This window comes from Megascapheus bottae, chromosome 9, assembly GCF_031878675.1.
Source record: "Megascapheus bottae isolate mThoBot1 chromosome 9, mThoBot2.hap1, whole genome shotgun sequence".
In the NCBI taxonomy this organism is placed as follows: domain Eukaryota; kingdom Metazoa; phylum Chordata; class Mammalia; order Rodentia; family Geomyidae; genus Megascapheus; species Megascapheus bottae.
This window is the reverse complement of record NC_143517.1, coordinates 21,749,260-21,771,488: the sequence shown is the minus strand read 5'-3', so window position 1 is coordinate 21,771,488 and position 22,229 is coordinate 21,749,260. Positions and strand designations below refer to the sequence as shown.

Genomic DNA, 22,229 nt, shown 5'->3' with positions numbered 1-22,229 from the left:
CTCTCCTTCTGAGGCATAGTACCACTTCTACCTTTTTCTGTGTTTGTGATATCAAGGACTCAGAGCCCCAGGGCTTTGTGCATGCTAGGCAAGCACTCTACCACTAGGTCACATTCCTGGCCCCAACATGTAATTTTTTTTTGGGGGGGGTGTGGATCAAGGGGCTTAAACTCTGGCCTGGGCACTGCCCCTGAGTTCTTAAGCTCAAGGTTACTGCCCTACCCCTGGGCCTGGGCATTGTCCCTGAGCTCTTCAGCTCAACCTACCACCCTACCCTTGAGCCAAGCCATACTTCCCATTTTCTAGAGGTTAATTGGAGATAAGAATCTCAGGTTCTTTTTTGCCTGGGCTGGCTTTGGACCTTGATCCTCAGATCTCAGCCTCCTGAGTAGCTAGGATTATAGGCCTGAGTCACCGCATCACCGGCCCAACATGTACAATTTTAATGATGATGTCTTTGGGTATTTTTGCCTGTTCTTTAATACAGTTTTCTTTCTTTAAGTCACAACTTCAAATAAAGTCCAATATTGGAAGTAAAATTTTCTGTAGATTTAGTTTTTCTTCCTCTTTCCTTCCATCCTGTTGCTCCAGCTTCTCTCTTTTCTTTGCCTAGAAAGTGCTTTACTATTTGAGCAACACTAGGCCCTGTACAAATTTTGCTGTACTTGTTTTTGTTTTTTTTTTTCATATATTTTTATTGTAATGAATAGAAGGGTTACATTATATTTGCCAGATAGAAGGTACATTAATTCACGTACTTGATACCCTTTCTCATGTCTTGGTCCTCATTTTTTTTTTTTTTTTTTTTTTGGTCATAGAGCTCAGGGCCTGAGTGCTGTCCTTTTCTTTTTCTTTTTCTTTTCTTTTTTTTTTTTTTGCCAGTCCTAGGCTTGAGCTCAGGGTCTGAGCACTGTCCTTGGACTTTCTGAAGGCTAGAGCTCTACCACTTGAGCCTCAGCACCACTTCCGGCTTTTTTCCATGTATGTGGTACCAAGGAATCGAACCTAGGTCTTTGTGCATGCTACATAAGCACTCTACCACTAGGCCAAACTCCCGGCCCCTGCTAATAGTCTTTCACTTTGAGCCACAGTGCCACTTCCAGTTTTCTATTGGTTTATTGGAGATAATAGTCTTACGTACTTTTCTGCCCTGGTTGTCTTTGAAGTACAATCCTCAGGTCTCAGCTTCTTGAGTAGCTAGGATTACCAGCATAAGCCACTGGTGCCTGGAACTTTTTTTTTTTTTTTAAAGGAAAACTGTCCTTACTAGGTTTTGGATGCTAATCAAAGAATAACTTGATTGTTAAGGATGCTGGTAGTTAATTTTAGTCAAAGAAAGAAACTAAGTCCATTCTCATGTTTTCAAAATTTCATTTTTATCTAAATATATATATATATATATACATATATACATGGCTCTTATTATGTGGAATTCTTATCTACAATGATTTCTTTGGAAAAGATACTTTTGAAATCTGTATTTGTCTTTTTTCATTATCTCTTCCTCATAGTCTTTACAGTTTAATTTTTATTTTTATGTGTAAACCAGGTAAGGAACCAGCATTTTCTAAAAAGCTGAAAGTGTCCTTCGATCCCTCTTCTTTTACTACCTATTATAATAGTGCTTGTCAGTCTTTTTTTTTTATCATAGTCTTTCACTGGGCTATTTGTTCATCTGGAGAGTCAATTTAGTCTTTATATGGATGATTCACAAGTGCTGTCTTCTGTGCTGTACCATGTGTCGTAACACATTTGTAATAATTCACAGGTACATCAAGCTCTGTGTCCAAAATATCACTTTTCTACTGTCCTCTAGCATATTTAATCTTTGGGCTGGTACTGCAGTTCTGCTGTGATAGTTTTCAATTTCTCTTCTATTCCTTTATATCCAGTAAGTCATTAAGTCCTGTTGACTCTGTCATTTCAACATTTCTCTTCTTTCCATCCCTTCTTGCATCCTTATGGTTCAAATCACAGTGTATTGAACTCCCACAGTCAGGTTTTGGCTGACTTTCCTGTGAGTGTTCTTGACATCAAATGATCTTTTAAAAAGTATGATCTTACAGAGCCGCCTGTCTGATCCTGCCATGCCTCTGATTAAAGCCTTTAGTAGTTTCCCATTACTCTTTGGATAAAGTTCAAAATCTTAAACATAGTTTAAAAGGCCATGATAATTCTGACCTGGAGGCTGCATCTCTGAGCTGGACATTGTTAAGACTGAGTACTAATAGTTATCAGGAAGAACTAAGTCTGTACAGAGACTCTTACATAGAACAATACAGTGTGCAGTCCTGTAACACAGTGATCCCCACTGGCATTCCACCTAGTGAAGAATCAATCTTCAAAGTTAGCAGAAAAGTTTGGATCATATAATTTATGCAGATCATCATTTCTACAAAGAATGAATATAGAGAGAAACTTCATATGCAGAAAGAATATTTGATTCATAAAAGATTTGATTTTTAAGCCAGTGGCCCCTAGCTACTCAGGAGGCTTTGAACTGAGGACCGAGGCAGGCAAGTCCATAAGATGCTTATCTCCAGTTAACCACCAAAAAAAGCTGAAAGTGGAGCTGTGGCTCAAGTGGTAGAGTGCTAGACTTAAGCAAAAGAGCTCAGGGAGAGTGTCCTGGCCCTGAGTTAGAACTCCAGGACTGGCACACACATACAAAACAAAACAAAACAGAACTAAAATTTAGTTTTTCCAGTCATAGTACATGTAAAAAGCTGTTTATGACCTCGCATATAACTTGTAAATATGCTAATTAGATGTAAAACTATTACCATTTCTTTGTAAGGTTAAAGTTCTCTATCTACCACTCTTCCCTTATACCTCCTTCTGTCTCCTGTAGACAACCACTAGTATTAGTTTTGTGTATCATTTCCTATCATACAGTTTTCCTACATTTTAAAAAGTGTTATTTGGAATAGGCTTTGGTGGCTTTCATTTGTAGTCTTAGCAATTGAAAGGTAGATACTTTGGGGCCTTATGGTTTGAGGCCAGCCTAGTCAAAAAGTTAGTAAGGCCTTATCTTGACAGGCCAGCATGGTGGAACACATCTCTGATTTAAGCTACACAAGACCTATAGTTATGAAGACTAGGGTCTGATGCTGGCTGGGCAAATAGAAGACAGCACCTGAAAACCAACCTAAAGCAGTAAAAACTAGAGGCATAGCTGAAGTGCTAGAGTGCTACGTTCCTGAGTTTAGAAATGACATTTGGTTAGCTTTTTTTTTTATTAAAGAATTTATTAACATTGATTTTTACTTCATATTTCAAATGACAAGTTTAACAAACAAGTGTTCAAGAAGGGAATCTCTATATACAATCACTGGCACTTAGTTTTTAGAACTTAAACAAAATTAGGCTAAGGGTTTATATTTGATTAGCTTTTTAAAATAGCTTTATGGCCAGGTGCTGGTGGCTCATGCCTATAGTCCTAGCACTCAGGTGGCTGAGATCTGAGGATTGAGATTGAAGACAGTTTGAGCAAGAAAGTCCATGAGATTCTTATTCCAGTTAACCACCAAAGAAGCTAAAAATGGAGCTGAGGCTCAAGTGGCTAGCCTTGCGCAGAAAAACCCTCAAGGACAGTAGCCAGGTCCTGAGTTCAAGCCCCAGGATATATACACAGAAAAAACTAGCTTTATGGAGATGTAATTGACATAAACTTACTATACATATTTAAAGTATACTATTTGACACATAAATGGATATATATGTGTGTCTGAGTATGCATATACATATGCACACTTTGAAAACCACGACTGCAATCAGGATAATAAAGCTATGTGGTATAGTACCTACTGGTTTCCTCATGCCTTCTTTATAATTCTCCACCCTCAGATCCCGAGAAACCATGCTTTTTTATGACTTCTTGGTCTCAGCATAACTATTTTGAGATTCATTCATGTTGTGTCATGTTTGAATTGTTGGTTCTGTTTTATGACTATTTCATGACTTTATTATGTGGATTACTGCCACTTATTAATACATTCACCAGTTGTTGGTATTTCTAATTTTTGGATAACACACATAAACATTAAGCTTCTGTGAACATTTGTGTACTTATCTTCTTATGAGCTCGTTTCATTGCTGTTGACTAAATTTTTCAATGTGGAGTAGCTTAAGTTATTTATTAAATGCATATTCAGTTTTAATTATTTTTGTGTTGATGATCAAACCTAGTAATAAGTTCATACAAACTATTTTGAAATGTTTCTGAATTATTTTTTAGGCTGGACCAGAATACGGTCAAGGAATGAACCCTATTAGCCGCCTGGCTCAAATTCAGCAGGCCAAAAAGGAAAAAGAGCCAGATTATGTTTTGCTTTCAGAAAGAGGAATGCCTCGGCGTCGAGAATTTGTGATGCAGGTATTTCTAACTATTATATTAAATGTTTCTAAAACTATCAAAAAGATTTAGAAATTTGTGGGATAGAATAGTGATGTGGGGCAAAGATAGACTAGAACTTAATGGAAAGTAAAACTTGGCGGTGTAAAGCATTCATTCCCTCTGAGTTTACCTATCAATGTCGTGGAAACATAGCAGTGTCAAGGACAGGTTAGAGTAGACAACATGAGGTTTGAAAGGGCGTATGAGTTCATGTGGGTTATTTACCACACTATCATTTTATTCCTATCTCTTCATGTGCTACATTTTTCAGCCAAAGTCTATTAATGACTGGGAATTAGAGACAAATGGAATTAGAAACAAAATTAGAAGAATGAATGTAATGGATGGAAGAGGGCCAAGAGCATGAGCTCGTAGGCTATCAGGAAAATTCTACAAAGAGAGCTGTAACTGTGCTGGGACTGAGCATTGCTGAAATGTGACTACTACATTGTATAGCCAAGAAAATTGATCAAAGGATGGGTTTTGCTTGAGCATTGGCTAGTGGGTGGGAGATAGAAGCAAGTGAAAATGTCTAAAATGCCCTCTTTCAGTACTGGCCAGTTATCTTTTATTTGCCAGTTCAAGCTATAATCTTTTTTTTTTTTTTATTGTAATTAGTAAAAGGGTTACATGATATTTGCCAGATAGAAGGTGCATTAATTCACATACATTGATACCCTTTCACATGTCTTGGTACCCATTTTCATCCCCCCCCCACATCCCCCACCCGTCTTGGTTTTCCCCCCTTCCCTATCAAATTTCAAATATCCAAATACAAGTAAATTCAATATATCAGATAACAAAGTGAGATACTATACCAATATGAGATAACCAAGGGACAGCAAAGGAGATGAGAGACAACATAGTACATTAAGGACAACAATCATTCATTATATGGCTTTTGTTTCACTATCCTGGAGGTCCTTTCAATTAGCTTCACATTATATGGCCTTATGTATCAAGATTCTGCTCTATTGCAGATCTCTGCTAGTAGAGCCCAAGGTTTCTACTGATTATGACGAATGAGGGAAACCATTGAGCCTAAGTTCCTTTGAGTCTGGCTTACTTCACTTAATATGATTTTTTCTAAGTCTTTCTATTTCCTAACAAATGGGGCGATGTCATTCTTTCTGACAGCAGCATAGAATTCCATTGTGTACAAATACCACAACTTGTTGATCCACTCATCAACTGAGGGACATCTAGGTTGGTTCCATATCTTTGCTATGGTGAATAGTGCTGCAATGAACATTGTTGTGCTAGTGGATTTAGTATGTCCTTGTTTCTGGATGGTTGGGTAAATGCCAAGTAGTGGAATTGCTGGGTCATAGGGGAGTTCTATGTTTAGCCTTTTGAGGCACTGCCACACTGCTTTCCATAGTGGTTGAACGAGTTTGCACTCCCACCAACAGTGTGTAGTGATCCCTCCTGGCCACATCCCCTCCAGCATCTGTTGTTATTCGTTTTCCTGATCCTGGCCATTCTAACTGGAGTGAGGTGGAATCTTAGAGTTGTTTTGATTTGCATTTCTTTTATGACCAGAGATGTTGAGCATTTCTTCATGTGTTTATAGGCCATTTTTGTTTCTTCTTCAGAGAAGACTCTCTTTAAGTCTTTGGCCCATTTTTTAATGGGATGGTTGTTACTTTGGAGGTTAGTTTTGGAGTGATTCAATTTTTTGAGTTGTTGATATATTTTAGATATGAGGCCTTTTCCGTTGTTTGGTTGGTGAAGATCTTCTCCCACTCTGTAGGCTTCCTGATTAGTTTACTAGCTATGTCCTTTGCCATACAAAAGCTCTGCAGTTTAATGCAGTCCCACTTATCCAGCCTTTCTCTGATTTGTTGTGATTCTTGGTCCTTATTAAGAAAGTTTCGACCTGTGCCAAGGAGGCCTAGTGTATCTCCTATTCCTTCCTGTAAAGTTTTCAGTGTGTCAGCTTTTACCTCCAGGTCTTTGATCCATTTGGAGTTAATTCTAGTGCAAGGTGACAAAGAAGGATCCAACTTTAGTTTTCTGCAGGTGCTTAACCAGTTTTGCCAGCACAACTTGTTGAAGAGGCTGTCTTTCTTCCATTCTATTTTTTTGGCTCCCTTGTCAAAGATTAGGTGGCCATAGGTCTGTGGTTTAATATCTGGGTCCTCAGTTCTATTCCATTGGTCTTCAGGCCTGTTCCTGTGCCAGTATCAAGCTGTTTTGAGAATTATAGCTCTGTAATAGAGTCTAAAGTTTGGAATTGAAATTCCTCCAGCGCTGTTCTTTCTGCTAAGAAGTGTTTTTGCTATACGGGGTCTTTTATTATTCCATATGAAATTTTGGATTGCCTCTTCTATTTCTTTAAAGAATGACATTGGGATATTGATGGGTATCAAGCTATAATCTTTTTTTTTTTCAAGCTATAATCTTAAAGAAATGTTTCTTTAATTTTTTTTTTTTGCCAGCCTACTACCTGGCTGCTTCTGAGTTTTTGTTAAATATATCCAGTCATATGATGGTGGCTCTTGCCTATAATCCTAACTACTGAGGACGCTGAGATTTGAGGATGGTGGTGAAACCTATTATCTTCAAGTAACCGGCCCCCCCCAAAAATTTAGATATTTCTTCCCTCCCTTTTCTCTCTCTCTTTTTTTTTTTAAATTTGCCAGTCCTGGGCTTGAGCTCAGGGCCTGAGCACTGTCCTTGGGCTTTCTCAAGGCTAGAGCTCTACCACTTGAGCCACAGCACCACTTCCAGCCTTTTCTATGTATGTGGTTATGAGGAATCTAACCCAGGTCTTTATGCATGCTAGGCAAGCGCTTTTCCCACTAGTCTAAACTCCTGGCCTCCTTTTCTTCTTTTTATCTCTCTTTTCCTGTAGTATTTCATTCTTACTTTTTTTCCCTCCTTTGGTCAGTCCTGTGGCTTGAACTCTTGGCCTAAGCACTGCCCTTGAGCTTTTCTCAAGACCTAGTGCTCTCCTGCTTGAGCCACAGCACCTCTTTTGCCTTTTTTTATATATGTGGTACCAACGAATTGAACCTGGGTCTTTGTCATGCCAGGCAAGCACTGTTACCACTAGGTCAAAATCTCAACCATCCTGTAGTAATTTCTAACCATATGTTACTTCAACCTTATATACTTTGTGTATTTCTTTAGAATATGGCAAGTTTTTCTATTAGACATGCTTCATTAGAATAATCTTAACATCCAGTCTATGTTTTAAAAAATTTTCCCAAACCTGTTCTTTAAAAATAATTCCATTGATTATTTGAAATTGGATAGGAAAGGGGGGAAAACAAGATAAGGGTGGAGATGGGGGGGAGGGAAATGGGGACCAAGACATGAGAAGGGGTATTAATGTATGTGAAGTAATGCACCTTCCATCTGGTGAATGTAATGTAACCCTTCTAATAATTACAATAAAAAATATATGGAAAAAATTCCATTGAAAACGAAACCCATGCCTTTTATATAGTCTAGGTAAAATTGATACTTTATTAACTGCTGATCATATAATATTTTGTAATTCAAATATTCTGTCATATTGATTTGTCAGCATGGTTTTGATATCCTTCCTGATTATATTTGTTTGTTTGTTGGCTGGTTGATTGTTGTGCTTGAACTCAGGACATGGTCTTGTCCTTCAGCTTTTTTGCTCAAGGCTAGTGCTCTACTACTTTGAGCCACAGAGTTACTTCCGGTTTTCTGGTGGTTAGTTCAAAATAAGAGGCTTACAGACTTTCTTGCATGGGCTAGCTTTGAATTGATATCCTCAGATCTCAGCCCCTCCCCCCCTCCCTCCCTCCCTCCCTCCCTCCTTTCCTTCCTTTTTTTTTTTTTTGCCAGTCTTGGGTTTGAACTCAGGACCTGAGCACTGTCCTTGGGCTTTCTCAAGGCTAGAGCTCTACCACTTGAGCCACAGCACCACTTCCAGCTTTTTTTTTTATGTATGTGGTATGGAGGAATCGAACCCAGGTCTTCGTGCATGCTAGGAAAGCATTCTACCACTAGACCAAACTCCTTGCCCTCAGCCTTTTTCTTGAGTAGCTATGATTATAGGTATGAGCCATTGGTGCCCAGCTACTCTATCTATCCTCCGCCTCTCTGTCTGTCTGTCTGTCTGTCTGTCTGTCTGTCTGTCTGTCTGTCTGTCTATCTATCTATCTATCTATCTATCTTTTTTTGGGGGGGGTCAGTTCTGGGGTTGAACTCAGGGCCTGAGCACTATCCTTGGACTTTTTCAAGGGTAGAGCTCTTCCACTGGAGCAACAGCACCACTTCTGGCTTTTTAAAAATACGTATGTAGTACCAAGGAATCAAGCCTGGGTGTTTATATATACTAGGTGAGCACTTTACCATTAGGCCAAACTCCCAGACCCAGTCTCTGTATTTTTTTTTATGGCTTATGTTTACATCATATTTTAAATGACAAGTTTAACAAACAATTGTTCAAGGAGGAGTCTCTGTATTTTTTAATCTCACAGTAACTAATGCAATTATTTGGAAAGAACATCATGAAATATATATATATACATATATATATACATATATATATATATATATATATATCTGTTAGCTTTCTGCCTTACTGAGCAGGCTCTTGTTGGAAATAATGGGATCACAGATAAACCAGTGCTGGGAAACCCAGATGTGCAAAGGGGGAATTTTCCATGGATAGTAAATACATTACTATGTAGCTGTTATTAGGATATGGTGCAGTGTTGTTCTAGTATTTCCACTTGGTAAAATATATTAATCCTTTTTGCTTTTAGATTTTTAACATTTGAGAATTCTAGGTTATATTCTTTTACTTCTAAAAATTGAAAGAAATCACCTAAAATTTAAACATGCCCTAGAATGTAGTATGTTTTAGCTGTATTAAGCCCTTTTCTATAGAGTTGAATACTCCCCCACCCCTCCTTTAGAGGAATTTAGAGCATCTTAGGCCAGCTCCTATTTTATGGCTATTCATAAATATTCTAATCAAGTGGAGACATTTGGCTGTGCTTTTAAATGTTTTCACACTGAATTCATATTGTTTTTTCCTATTCTAAAAGCCCTGGAGTATTCATTATAATATTGCAGCAACTTTATAAAAAATAAAGGCTATTATATAAACTCCACAAGCAGTGTTACCATTTGTGGAAGAAAATGTCTTGAGATAATACACTCACTTTTACCTATTACCAGAAAAATAGTTACTTGAAATAAACGAGTATTCTGATGATATTATTTAGATAGATAGTTGTGAAGCAAATTTCTTAAAACCTTTCATTTGTTTGATAGAAAGTATTTTCAATTTTCAAACAATAACAAAATTGCATATCAGAATACTATAATTTTGCATCTCACTAGAACTTTTCTACCTCTAATTAAGATCTTTAAATTATTAAAGTATATAAATGAATTTTTTTATCAAATTAGTGTCCCAGTAAAAAATAATGTTTTTGGGTAAATGCCATTTTAAAACTCTTTCTTAGATTATTTTGAGGACTTACATACATGATTTGTTTAAAAGCTAAAGTCTGGCCATCTTAAATTTACTGGATGGTAAAATAATGGAAAATTCTTGCTGGTAAAAATTAACAAGGTTATTTATGAAGTTTACTTATATTCCTTTTTTATTTTTATAATAAAATTCTATTTTGAAGCCGGGTGTTGGTGGCTCATGCTTGTAATCCCAGCTGTTTAAGAGGCTGAGATCTGAAGATCACAGTTCAAATCCAGCATGGGCAGAAAAGTCTGTGAGATTCTTACCTTCAATAAAATACTCAGAAAAACCCAGCAGTGGTGCTGTGGCAAGTGTTTGAAGGCTAGCCTTGAGCACAAAGTAGGCTCAGGGGTAGCGCCCACGCCCTGAGTTCAAGCACCAGCACCAGCACTAGCACCAGCAAAAAAAAAAAAAGTTTTCCTGACCACTGAGTTTGTTAGTTTGTTAGCAGGGGTTGATGAGTTCTTTAGCAGTGTCTTCTTAGTACTAACAATTTATTCTGGGTAAACTACCTACAGACTGTATGGTTAGTAGAACTTGTATGAGTCAAGAGGATGCATGAGGGGGAAATGTAATGGGAAGTTTCTGTTCTGGAAGAAGTAGATCTTGTATATATCAGAATAGGTCCAGTGGAAATCTGGCAAACACAGATAGTGAACCGAGAGGTGAGAACAGCATTGCAGCTGCCAAGTCCAAGAGCAGAAACCTGGGTCCAAAGGAAAATAGATAAGTGAGATATAGAGAGAAACCAGAGGAAAAGTGGACTGAGATTGAGTGAGGTATGTGTAACATGTAAAAACAGATGAAAACTGGTTTTAACTGCTCTGTGGTCTTTTGCTTCTATTTACTTTGGCAAGTTTTTGAACCCTCAGTAAATTCGATCTGAGATAGCCCTTCTAGCAGCAGTGTGGGGCTGGTGAAGCTGGGGAGCATACCAAGCACTGGAAAAAATAATAAGTAATTTTAATGTACTTAAGTTGATTGCACTAAAATTATATCTTGTCTTTTATTTTTCTCTTTGTTTTTTACATTACTTTTTTTCCTTTCATATATTTTTTATTGTAATTAATAGAGGGGTTACAGTTATAGTCACCAAATGAAAGGAGCATTACTTCTCACACGCTTCTCATGTTTTTGTGCCCATTTCCCTCCCCCTACATTATTTTTATGTCTAAACATACAGACAAATCACCTTGTTCTTTCTTGCATAAGATCTTTTTTTTTTTTTTTTTTGCCAGTCCTGGCTCTTGGACTCAGGGCCTGGGGCACTGTCTTTGGATACTTTTTGCTCAAGGGTAGCATTCTGAGTCACAACGCCACTTCTGGCTTTTTCTGTGTATGTGGTTCGGGGAATTGAACCTATGGCTTCATGCATGTTAGGCAAGCACTCTCCTGATAGGCCACACTCCCAGCCCCTCTTGCATAAGATCTTGTCTTCAGGTTACTGTGTAAGTTTTGCCTTATGTTGTTCTATTTTTGTTTAGATACATAACCCAGATTGTCCTTGACCTCAAGAATTTTTTGCCACTACCTCTCAAGTGCACCACTAACACTACATAAATTTTGAAATTACTTGTCAACTACTGCAAAAGTATATGTGTTTGGTTTTTTATTAGAATTCATTGAATTTACATATGTTCAATCTATGACTATGACTTTCTACTTACTAAGATTTTCTTAGTGTTTCTCATTAATGCTTATTGTTTTATAGAGGCCTTAAATACTCTTGAGTATTTCGTTTGTGTTCAATAAAATGATATTTTCTAATATCCTTTCCTTTCTACTTGCATGTTAATAGACTATTAATAGAAATGCAGTTAACTTTTTCTATGCTGGCCTTTATACAAAATGCTAGTAACATTCCTATTAATTTATAATTTACCTATATATATCTTAGAGTTCCTGTATATAAATATCTATAAATGATAACATTTCCTTTTCTGCTTGATTTTTATACATTTTCTTGTTCTTACTCTACCCTGGATTTGTAACAAAATGTTAAGTACTAGAAGTAATAGAATATACTTTTGTTTTGTTTCTGATCTCAGAGACTCATCATTAAGTATACATGTTAAGGTTTACTGTAGGTCTTTAAAATGTATTTTTATCATATCAAGGTTGTTGCTTTTCTTAGTTTGCTAATAATTTTCATTATGAACAATTCTTTTACTCAGTTTATTAGCGTGACTATATAGTTTATCTTCTCAGCTGATTAAAGCAATACATCCCATCAATTTTTGTCTTCTTTCACGTGGCAAACCACTCTTTGTATGTTACTGTACTATTATTGTGCTATTTTATGTTACTCTACTATTATCATGCTATTTAAAACCTTAGTATCCATGTTTATTTGTAAAAACAGTACAACTTTTCTTATATTGTTTTGTTGTGTTTTAAAGTCAAATTGATGCCATGTAATTGTAAATGAATTTTTTTTTTACAATTTTAGATGAATTTATGTAAGATTAGCATAATTTTTTTTCTTTTTCTTTTTGGTTGTTTGTGAGGCTTGAACTCTAGGCCTGAGCATTGTCCCTGAGCAAAATTAGCATAATTCTTGAGTAGTGGGAAGAACTTGCTGGAGAAACAGGAATTTCTTTTTTCCTTTTTGTAGGTCATGGGGCTTCAACTCCAGGACCAGGCATTGTTCTTGAGCTCTTCAGCTCAAGACTAGCACTTTACCCCTTGAGCCACAATGCCACTTTGGGTTTTCTAGTGGTTAATTGGAAATAAGAGTCTCATGGACTTTTGTACCCCAGGTGGCTTTGAACCACGATCCTCAGACCTCAGCCTCTTGGGTAGCTAGGAGGCTACTGGCACCCAGCTATGGAAAATTTTTTAAAAATAAGTTATGTTTTAATTTCTTTAGTAGTTATAGTCCTGATAATGAGTTTATTCTGTGGCAATTGTGATTTGTGCTGTGTAGAAGATTTTTACTTTATTTAAATTACCATAAAATAATTTAATAATCTTTAATATTTCTTATTTTGTGGTGATACAGAAGCTATGGTAATCTCCCCCCTTCCATTCTTACTTGTTCCCTCCCTCCCTCTGTTTCTTTCTGTCACTGTCTCTGTTTCTCTTTGTTTCTATGGTTCTGGGTACTGAATTCAGGCCCTTGTACATAGCTACTCAGATGTCACACCACCTAACAATAGCTGTAGCTTATATTGTTTTGATCAGTCTTACCTTTGGTGTAGCCTTTTATTAGCCATCCCAGGGAATCAACTTTTGGTTTTTTATTTTATTTTCATTTTCATAATTTCTGCTATTTGTGTTCTGTCTTCTTTAGGTCCATTTTGCTATTATGTTTGTAATTCTTGAGGTCAATGTTAAATCACTTTCTGCCATAAGCTCTATGGCTGTACATGTTCTTCTGGATACTCCTCTAGAAAGGGAGTATATATTTTCATTTTTCTTTATTTAAATATTCTCTAATTTTCATTGAGATTTTCCCCTCCTCCTCCTCCTCCTCCTCCTCCTCCTCCTCCTCCTCCTCCTCCTCCTCCTCCTCCTCCTCCTCCTTTCTTTTTGTGGGTCATGGGGCTTGAACTTGGCCTGGGCACTGTCCCTGAGCTCTTCAGCTCAAGGCTGCTGCCCTACCCTTGAGCCATGCCCCACTTCCCAGTTTTCCAGAGATTAATTGGAGATAAGAGTCTCAAGTCCTTTTGTGCTGAGGCTGGCTTTGAACCTTGATCCTCAGATCTCAGCCTCCTAAGTAGCTAGGATTAGATGCATGAGCCACCACGCCCGCTTGAGATTTCTTCTTTTATCCATAGTTGTTATGAGTTACATTTTATTTCTCAGCTTGTGGTTAACCCTGTCTTTCTCTCTAGTTACTGAGATCACATGTAAAACAAGTCTACTGTAGCTGTGTATTTTCTATGCTGCCTTCTGAATTTTTTCTTATAAGACTTACTCTTCTGCCTTCTAATTAGATTTTTCTCTTTTCTCATCTCTGAAATAGCATATGCATCTAACATGGCATCACCAACTCAGAATATATACATGTGGAGATAAGATGATTATTGTATATTTAACTGTATGTTAATATATTTACACATTATATGTACTCTCACATATATACATACATGTACACACATACACACATAAATTGTTTAAATTGCTCACAAAAGATGACTATGAAAAAGTTTCAGTTTTAATCAAATAATTGTGATTGAGTAAACACAATCATATAGATTATCTTGCTTAATTTTCTAAAGGGAATAGCATGAAATAGTTGATATTACTTCTGTTTTAATGATGAAGAACTTAGATCTAGAGATGAGTAGTAATTTACAACATTTCATACAGCTTGGTAATAGTAAAGTTGTATATACCCCAGTCTGATTTAAAAACTTTTTTTTTTGGTCAGTGCTGAGGTTTGCACTCAGGGCCTGGGGTCTATCTGAGCCTTTCTCTACTCAAGGACGGTGCTCTACCACTTGAGCAGCAATCCTACTTAAGGCTTTTTCTGTTTATGTGGTACTGAGAAAATTGAACCCAGGGCTTCATGTATGCTAGCTAGGCGAGCACTCTACCACTGAACCACATTCCCACCCCTAAACTTTTGTGCTTAACCATAGTATCATACTAATCATTGTATATACCAGGCTTTTTACTATCTATTTAATAGACATCTTTTTTTTTCTTTCTTTTCCTTTTTTTGTGAGTTGTAGGGTTTTGAAGTCAGAGCTTAGGCACTGTCCCTGGGCTCTTTTGCTCAAGGTTAGTGTCACTTCTAGTTTTCTGGTGGTCAATTGGAGATAAGCACCTCATGGACTTTAGGTTGGTTTTGAATTGTGATCCTCAGATCTCAGCCTTCTAAGAAGCTAGGATTAAACGCGTGAGCCATTGGTGCTCGGCTAATACCTTAAAAAATTTTTTTATTAATGAATTTTTAACATTGATTTTTATATCATATTTTAAATGACAGATTTAACAAACAAGTATTCAAGAAGGGAATCTCTATTCGGCTAATATCTTTATAAACTTGAAATGTAATGTAAACATTAGTTTAAATAGCACTGTCATGAATGACAGCCTTTTCAATTTACTGACATAAAGAATACTAAATGTGACTATAACTCACCTGAACTTTCCATTAAGAGATATTGTACTTTTTCTGCTTATATGAATAATGCATGTTTAATGCTTTAAAAGATTAAATAATATATAAACATAAAGTAAAAAGTCCCCTAAGAATCTACTGTTTTGAGATGATACACTAGTGATAATTTGAAGACCATTCCCATATTTTTCTCCATGTACACTTCAATTTGAATATGTAATATTACATAGTGTGATTTTATTTTCTTATCTTATTTTTGGACTAAACATATACACACATATATGTATAAATATATATATATTTCATTTTTCTGTGATTAATTGGAGATAAGAGTCTCTTGGACTTATCTTTTCCAGGCTGGCTTTGAACTGCATTCCTCAGACCTCAGCCTTTTGAGTACCTAGGATTACAGGCCTGAGCTATTGGTATCTGGGTTACATTTTGTATTTTAGAATGCTAAAGAATGGAATCAATTCCTTTATAATGTAAGGACTTTTTGTTCACCACCAAAGTGTCTATCATTAATTTCTTTCTCTTCTCTACTCAGGTCAAAGTAGGTAATGAAGTTGCTACTGGAACAGGACCTAATAAAAAGATAGCCAAAAAAAATGCTGCAGAGGCTATGCTGTTACAGCTGGGCTATAAAGCATCCACTAGCCTTCAAGATCAGCTTGACAAGGTAAGCATGAAGTGTATGTGTATATGTGCATTCTTTCACAATATTCAAGTGAGCAACAAATCTGACCTTCAGTAGGATTTAAAGTTAACATCAATTTTAACCTTTAGAGGCCTTATTCTTATCTTCATATAGATATTACAGGTCCAGGACAGCATTGATTTAGGGAATGAGCTGATATATTGTCATTTTAGGATTAGCAAGCATTAAACATTTTCTTTCTTTCTTTCTTTCTTTCTTTCTTTCTTTCTTTATGCATGCATGCATGCATGCATGCATGCATGCATGCCAGTCCTGGGTTTGAACTCAGGGCCTGAGCACTGTCCTTGGACTTTCTAAAGGCTAGAGCTCTTCCACTTGAGCCTCAGTACCACTTCCAGCTTTTCTCTATGTATGTGGTACCGAGGAATCGAACTCGGGTCTTCATGCATGCTAGGCAAGCACTTTAACCACTAGGCCAAACTCCCGGCCCCAGCATTAAACTTTTTTTTTTTTTTGCCGGTCCTGGGCTTGAGCTCAGGGCCTGAGCACTGTCCTTGGACTTTCTCAAGGTTAGAGCTCTACCACTTGAGCCTCAGCACCACCTCCGGCTTTTTTCTATGTATGTGGTACCAAGGAATCGAACCCGGGTATTCGTGCATGCTAGCCAAGCACTTTAACCACTAGGCCAAACTCTTGGCCCCGCATTAAACATTTTATGGGGTAGTATATATAGTTTAAAAATGTTGAATCTGAGTTTGGCCTAGTGGTTGAGTGCTTGCCTAGCAGGCACCAGGACCGGGGTTCAATTCCTCAGTACCACATACATAGAAAAAAGCTGAAAATGGTGCTGAGGCTCAAGTGGTAGAGCTCTACTCTATCCTTGAGAAAGTCCAAGGACAGTGCTCAGGCCCTGAGCTCAAGCCCAGGACTGGCAAGAAAAAAAAAAAAAAGCCATTAAAATGTTTTGACTTCCTGACCAATTGTTTTTTAGCTAGTCATTTGTTTTTGTCATTTGTCAGTTGTGGGACTTGACCTCTGGGCCTGGGCATTGTCCCTGAGCTCTTCAGCTCAAGGCTACCGCCCTACCCTCTGAGCCATAGTGCCACTTCCTGCCATTTGTTTTTGACAGTGTTAACTTGTGTCTTTAAAAACAGGTTGTTAGGAAAAAAGCACAGAAGCTGTATTTTTTTCTTTCATTCTTTCTTAGTTATGGGGCTTGAACTTTGGGCCTGGGTGTTGTCCTTGAGCTCTTCAGCTCAAGGCTAGTGCTCTACTCCTTGAGCCACAATGTCAGTTCTGGTTCCCTGGTACTTAATTGGAGTTAAGAATCTCACAGACTTTCGTGCCTGGACTGGGCACATGATCCTCAGATCCCAGCCTCCTAAGCAGCTAGGATTACAGGTATGAGCCACCAGTACCTGGCTTGTTTTCTGTCGTTGTTTTTTGGTTTTTTTTTGCCTGTCCTGGGCTTGGGCTCAGAGCCTGAGCACTGTCCTTGGGTTTTCTCAAGGGTACAGCTCTACTTCTTGAGCCCAGCATCACTTCTGGCTTTTTCCTATGTATGTGGTACCGAGGAATCAAACCCAGGTCTTTGTGCGTGCTAGGCAAGCACTCTACCACTGGGCCAAATTTCCAGCCCTTGTTTTATTTTTAAGTGCAGCTAAAATACTGGAAATAAAATTCTGACTTGTCCCTTTAGGGTGGACCTATATTAGATACTGTGTAAACTATTTTTTTAACTTTTCTTTTTTTCCATATATTTTATTGTAATTAATAGAAGGGTTACATTATATTCACTAGATAGAAGGTGCATTACTTCACACACATTGGTATCCTTTCTCATGTCTTGGTCCTCATTTCCCTCCCCCCAGTCCCACCTCTCATCTTGTTTTCCCCTCTTCCCTATCTGATTTCAAATAACCAAATCCACATATATACAATATATCAGATTAAACTATTTTTTTTGTTTATGTTAAATTTAAAGATAAATTCAGAGGGTATTTGTTTCCTGCCAAGGTCTGTATTCACAGTCTCATTTCTTCTGAACTTCACAACATCATTGACACCCTTCCTTTGCTGCAAAAGAAGCCCAGGACCCTGAACTTGGGACTTGGCAGATAATTTGGCAACATGGAAATTTTATCTGTTAAGCATCTTATGTAAAAAGAAAACAAGTACTCCTGTAAACATAATTACTCTTATAAAAAGCAATATGTTTTGGTCAGGCCTCACTTACATAAGGATTCTGTTTTTCATATCTTTAGTTTCTATAGAGTAAGAAACAAAATGATCTCTTAGTAAGCATTTAGCTATATTCTTCTTAGATATGGTTCTTTTCAATGATTAAAATATCATTCATGTGGTATTTCTAGAGGTTTCAACTTAGTTTTTGTAACCTGGCTAGTCTAATGCATTTTCTTCTTTTAAAAATATTTGTAACATGAAACCTAACATGTGTTCAAGTTTCTATAGATCTTACTGTGGACATACGTTGTTTTAACTTAACACATTTATATTGACTAAAACTGGTTAGTGATTTATAAAAAGATATCAAAATAAATCCTTTCACTGACACTTACTTGAAAATTAAATGAAAGAAAATACAACAGAAACAGCATTGATTTTATTAATTTGAAAAATACTTTTTCATACACACTGAATTAATGAGGGCTCTCTAGAAAAACAGAACCAACTGGATGTGTGTGTACACACACACACACACACACACACACACACACAAAGAGAGACAGAGACAGAGATGAAAGGTTGGGACTGGGGAGAAAGACTTGACATACCGACTTGCTAGTAAAAATACCTTTGGTGAGTGTCGTAAATCAGAAGTTCAGGGCGGGGTTTTTAGCTCAGTAGTCATGTATTTGTCTATCTTGTAAAAGGTCTTGTGTTCATGGCTCAGCATTAATTTTTTTTAAGTTAAAACCTGCAAAATCAGTATAAATTGTGTTCTTTATGAAATAGACAAGACATAATGTCTTGTGTATTTTATGAGTGAATAGTAACAAATATGTATTTTCTGTTATAATATTAGTTTATCTGAAGTCAGTATGAAGGTTATAGTAAAGCATTTCATATAAGTACTATTTTTCATAGTTTTGAAATTTATAAAATTTTAGGGGGAATAATTTGGAAGGTCCAAAACTCTTTAAAATATTCTGATATATATTATTTGTTCAGTTTATAATTTGTAATTATTTAGCAAAAAGTAATGTGGGAGTTCCAAAGGTTTCTGAAATTACTTCCAATAACTTCCTGTATGTTGAGAGAGTCACTATGATGCTAAATAAATGTTACATCTCCTCCATAAAAAAATAATAATAAAATAAAATGCTAGACTCACCTCACCATCTCAGTCTGTATCCACAGAGGCATCTCCCATAACTTGTTACTGCAGTGTGTATTGCATTTAGTGTCTGAAACACAATGATTGTTTTATAAGGCTTGATGATCTTAAAATATTCTTAAGATATATTTTCTGGCTATTTACTGGTACTCACACTTTTAATCCTTGCCATGATTTGTAGATTGTGGTTCAAAACCAGCCTGGTCAGGAAAGTCTATGAGACTCTTATCTCCATTTACCCAACAAAAATAGTTGGAAGTAGAGCTGTGGCTCATGTGGTAGAGTGGTAGCTTTGTACAAAATAAGCCCAGGAACCACTCCTAGAACCTGAGTTCAAACTCTAGGACCTGCACAATATAAATATCACTATCTTCTTATTGAGATATTCTATAATTACACATTAATGTACTTCTACAATAAAAAATTCTTACTTGTTCTTTTATTTTGAAACATTATATTTATTCATTAAACACCACTATAGTTACTATTTCCAGTTTATGTTTGACTCCAGAAGAGTTTTGTAATGCCCCTCTGTACAGCTTTCTCTTTTCTTCCTTAGCAAGCTTCCATCTGATCTGTTTCTTTTTACCTTTTCTCAAAGTATTATACAGAATAAGTAAATCACACATTAAATAGTCTTTGGTTTGACTTCTTATTGTTTTCAAAAGGTTTTTTGTGTGTGCGTGTGTGTGCTGGGATTAAGGCTTGAACTGGTGCTCTTGTTAGGCCTTTTCTTCTCAAAATTGACATTCTACCACTTGAACCATACCTTGACTACTGGCTGTTTTTGATGGTTAATAAAAATCTCTCAGATATGTCTACCCAGGCTGGCTTTGAAACTTGATCCTCAGATCTCAGCTTCCTGAGTGGCTAAGATTATAGGTGTAAGCCACCAGTAACCTAGCTGCCATAGTGCTTTTTAGGGTCATCTACATTATTAACATTATTATATGTATTATTAGTTTGATCTTTTTGGAGTGTTTTAGCCTTGCCAGCTCCTGGGTTGTTTGGTTTGAGCCTTTTTTTTTTTCTTTTGTCTGTTATGGGTCTAGATCTCTGGGCCTGAGCATTCTCCCTGAGCTTTTCAGCTCAAGGCTACTGCTCTACCACAATGAACCACTGCACCACTTCCAGTTTTCTGGTAGTTAATTGGAGATAAGAGTCTCACATACTTTTGTGCCTAGGTCGGCTTTGAACCACTATCCTCAGATCTCAGCCTCCTGAGTACCTAGGATTACAGGTGTTAGCCACTGGCGCTCAGTGGTTTGAGCTTTTATAAATTAAGTAGCTAGAAACATTTGTGTGAAAGTTTATTTTATATATGTATATATACATATATGCGTATAGTCTGATATGTAACTATTTAATATAATATACTATTATACACATTTATTATATATTTTAAATATATGTAAAGTAGCATACACAAAATCCTCTATTATATCCTGTACACAAATATTCTTATAATAAGTACATTTAGCTTTGTCACAAGTTAGAAAGCTTTTCCAGTGGTCCTGTGTTACTTTGCATTCCTGCCAGCAAAATTTGAGAGTGTGTTCACGCCACATCCTGTCTAGTTCTTGTTGTTGTTAGTTTGCTATCTTTGGTCTTGTTATTTCTAGATTTTAATGTGTCTTTCTTTAATAATTAATGTGTTGAGTATCTTATAATATATTTCTTTCTTGAATTGTCCCTTTAAAGTTTTACCTTTCTAAAGAATTGAATGATTTAATTTCTTACTGGTCCTTAACAAGAATAGAAATCTTGGATAAAAGTCTTTATATCTTTACATATATATCTTTATAGTATGTTCTTTATAATATATCTTTTTACTGTATGGTCATGTTTGAAGAGCAAATATCTTTGCTTTTGGTGATGTCTTTATCTTATGATTCATACTTTTCAGATTTGTTCTGACAAAACTTGGCTTATTCTACTGGTAGTACGTTCTCTCCTGCTTTTTTCCCCCCCGCTTTTTTTGTGTGTGTGTGTGCCAGTTATGGGGTTTGAATTCAGGGCATGGGCACTGTCCCTTAGCTTCTTTTGCTCAGAATTAGATTGCAATCTACTACTTGAACTATAGCTCCACTTGTGGCTTTTTCTGTTCATGTGGTACCGAGGAGTCAAGCCCAGGCTTCGTGCATGCTAGGTGAGCACTCTTAACACTGAGCCATATTCCTAGCCCCTCTCATGCTTTCTTCTAGAAGCTTTTAGTTTTAGGTTTTACATGTAAGTCTGTGCTCTGTTTTGATCAAATTTGTGGTGTGTATGCATGTTAGAAATGTTTTGTGATCATTTGGACATATTTATTCAGAACCTTACAAAAACAGTTTCGTTACAGTCTTTGAGTAGAAATCAGAAAGCAGTAGACTTGGGATTCAATTGAAGGTGAAAAATCAGGGGAAGGAAGTATAACTTAATATTCTAGCAAGTACAGTCATTAGTAGAGGGAGAGGGACTATGAAAGGAGACGTAACAGTCGATGTTTGCACTTCAGTGGAGTGCTGTAATGCACAGGAGTGTGCCCTTTTACCTTTGCTTGCCTTTCTCTCCCTAAGGTGACTTGTTTCTCACAGTGCATGCATTCCTCAGACTCACAACCTGCCTCAGTGAGCTCTGCGCATTCTGGGATACTCTTCTATTTCACAGGGAACATATTCTTTGCGTTTACAAACATTTGCTCATCTTTCATTCTTATATCCTTGACCCTATTAAAGACCGCTCATTGTGAAAAGGAGAGGAACATAGAAATGGGTGGAAGGTACACTCTGTGTGTGTATGTGTCTGCTGGTCCTGGGGCTTGAACTCAGGGCCTGGCTACTGTCCCTGATGTTTTTGCTTAAGGCTACTGCTCTCTTCTGTATTTTATACTAGCTAATTGGAGATATGAGTCCATGCCTGGGCTGACTTTGAGCTATGATCTTCAGATCTCAGATGCCTGAGTAGCTAGGATTACAGGCATGAGCCACAAGGGCCTGGTCAGAATGTTTCTATTTGTTTTCTCTTCAGCTTAAAAAAAAGTGTAGTTCATTTATACAGTAACTTTCAAGGTCACAGAGAAACCAGGCATTTGAAAAGCAAACATTGATTTTGTGTAGAAGATCACTGACATGGAAAAGCTAAATTTCTTACATCATTTGGTTCATGTTTTCCTTAAATGGGAAAGTCAGGCACACTTGAAAATACAAAGGATTCTTCATACTACAAGCTTCCCTTAAGCTTTACAATGTGGTTTCATGTTATTGACTCATTGATCAAAGTCTAGATATGCTGTAT

At 36.9% G+C, this 22,229-nt stretch overlaps 1 protein-coding gene across 7 annotated transcripts in view; it reads left to right on the top strand.

Moving 5' to 3' along the window:
• Stau2 (staufen double-stranded RNA binding protein 2) overlaps window positions 1–22,229 on the top strand; it is a 616,065-nt gene that overhangs the window by 457,927 nt on the left and 135,909 nt on the right. For all 7 annotated transcript variants that reach the window (XM_090338967.1, XM_090338966.1, XM_090338968.1 and 4 more), the window contains 2 exons: window positions 4,238–4,375; window positions 15,485–15,616. In XM_090338967.1, the coding sequence (XP_090195093.1) occupies window positions 4,238–4,375; window positions 15,485–15,616 (270 nt within the window). The remainder of the gene's footprint in view (window positions 1–4,237; window positions 4,376–15,484; window positions 15,617–22,229) is intronic.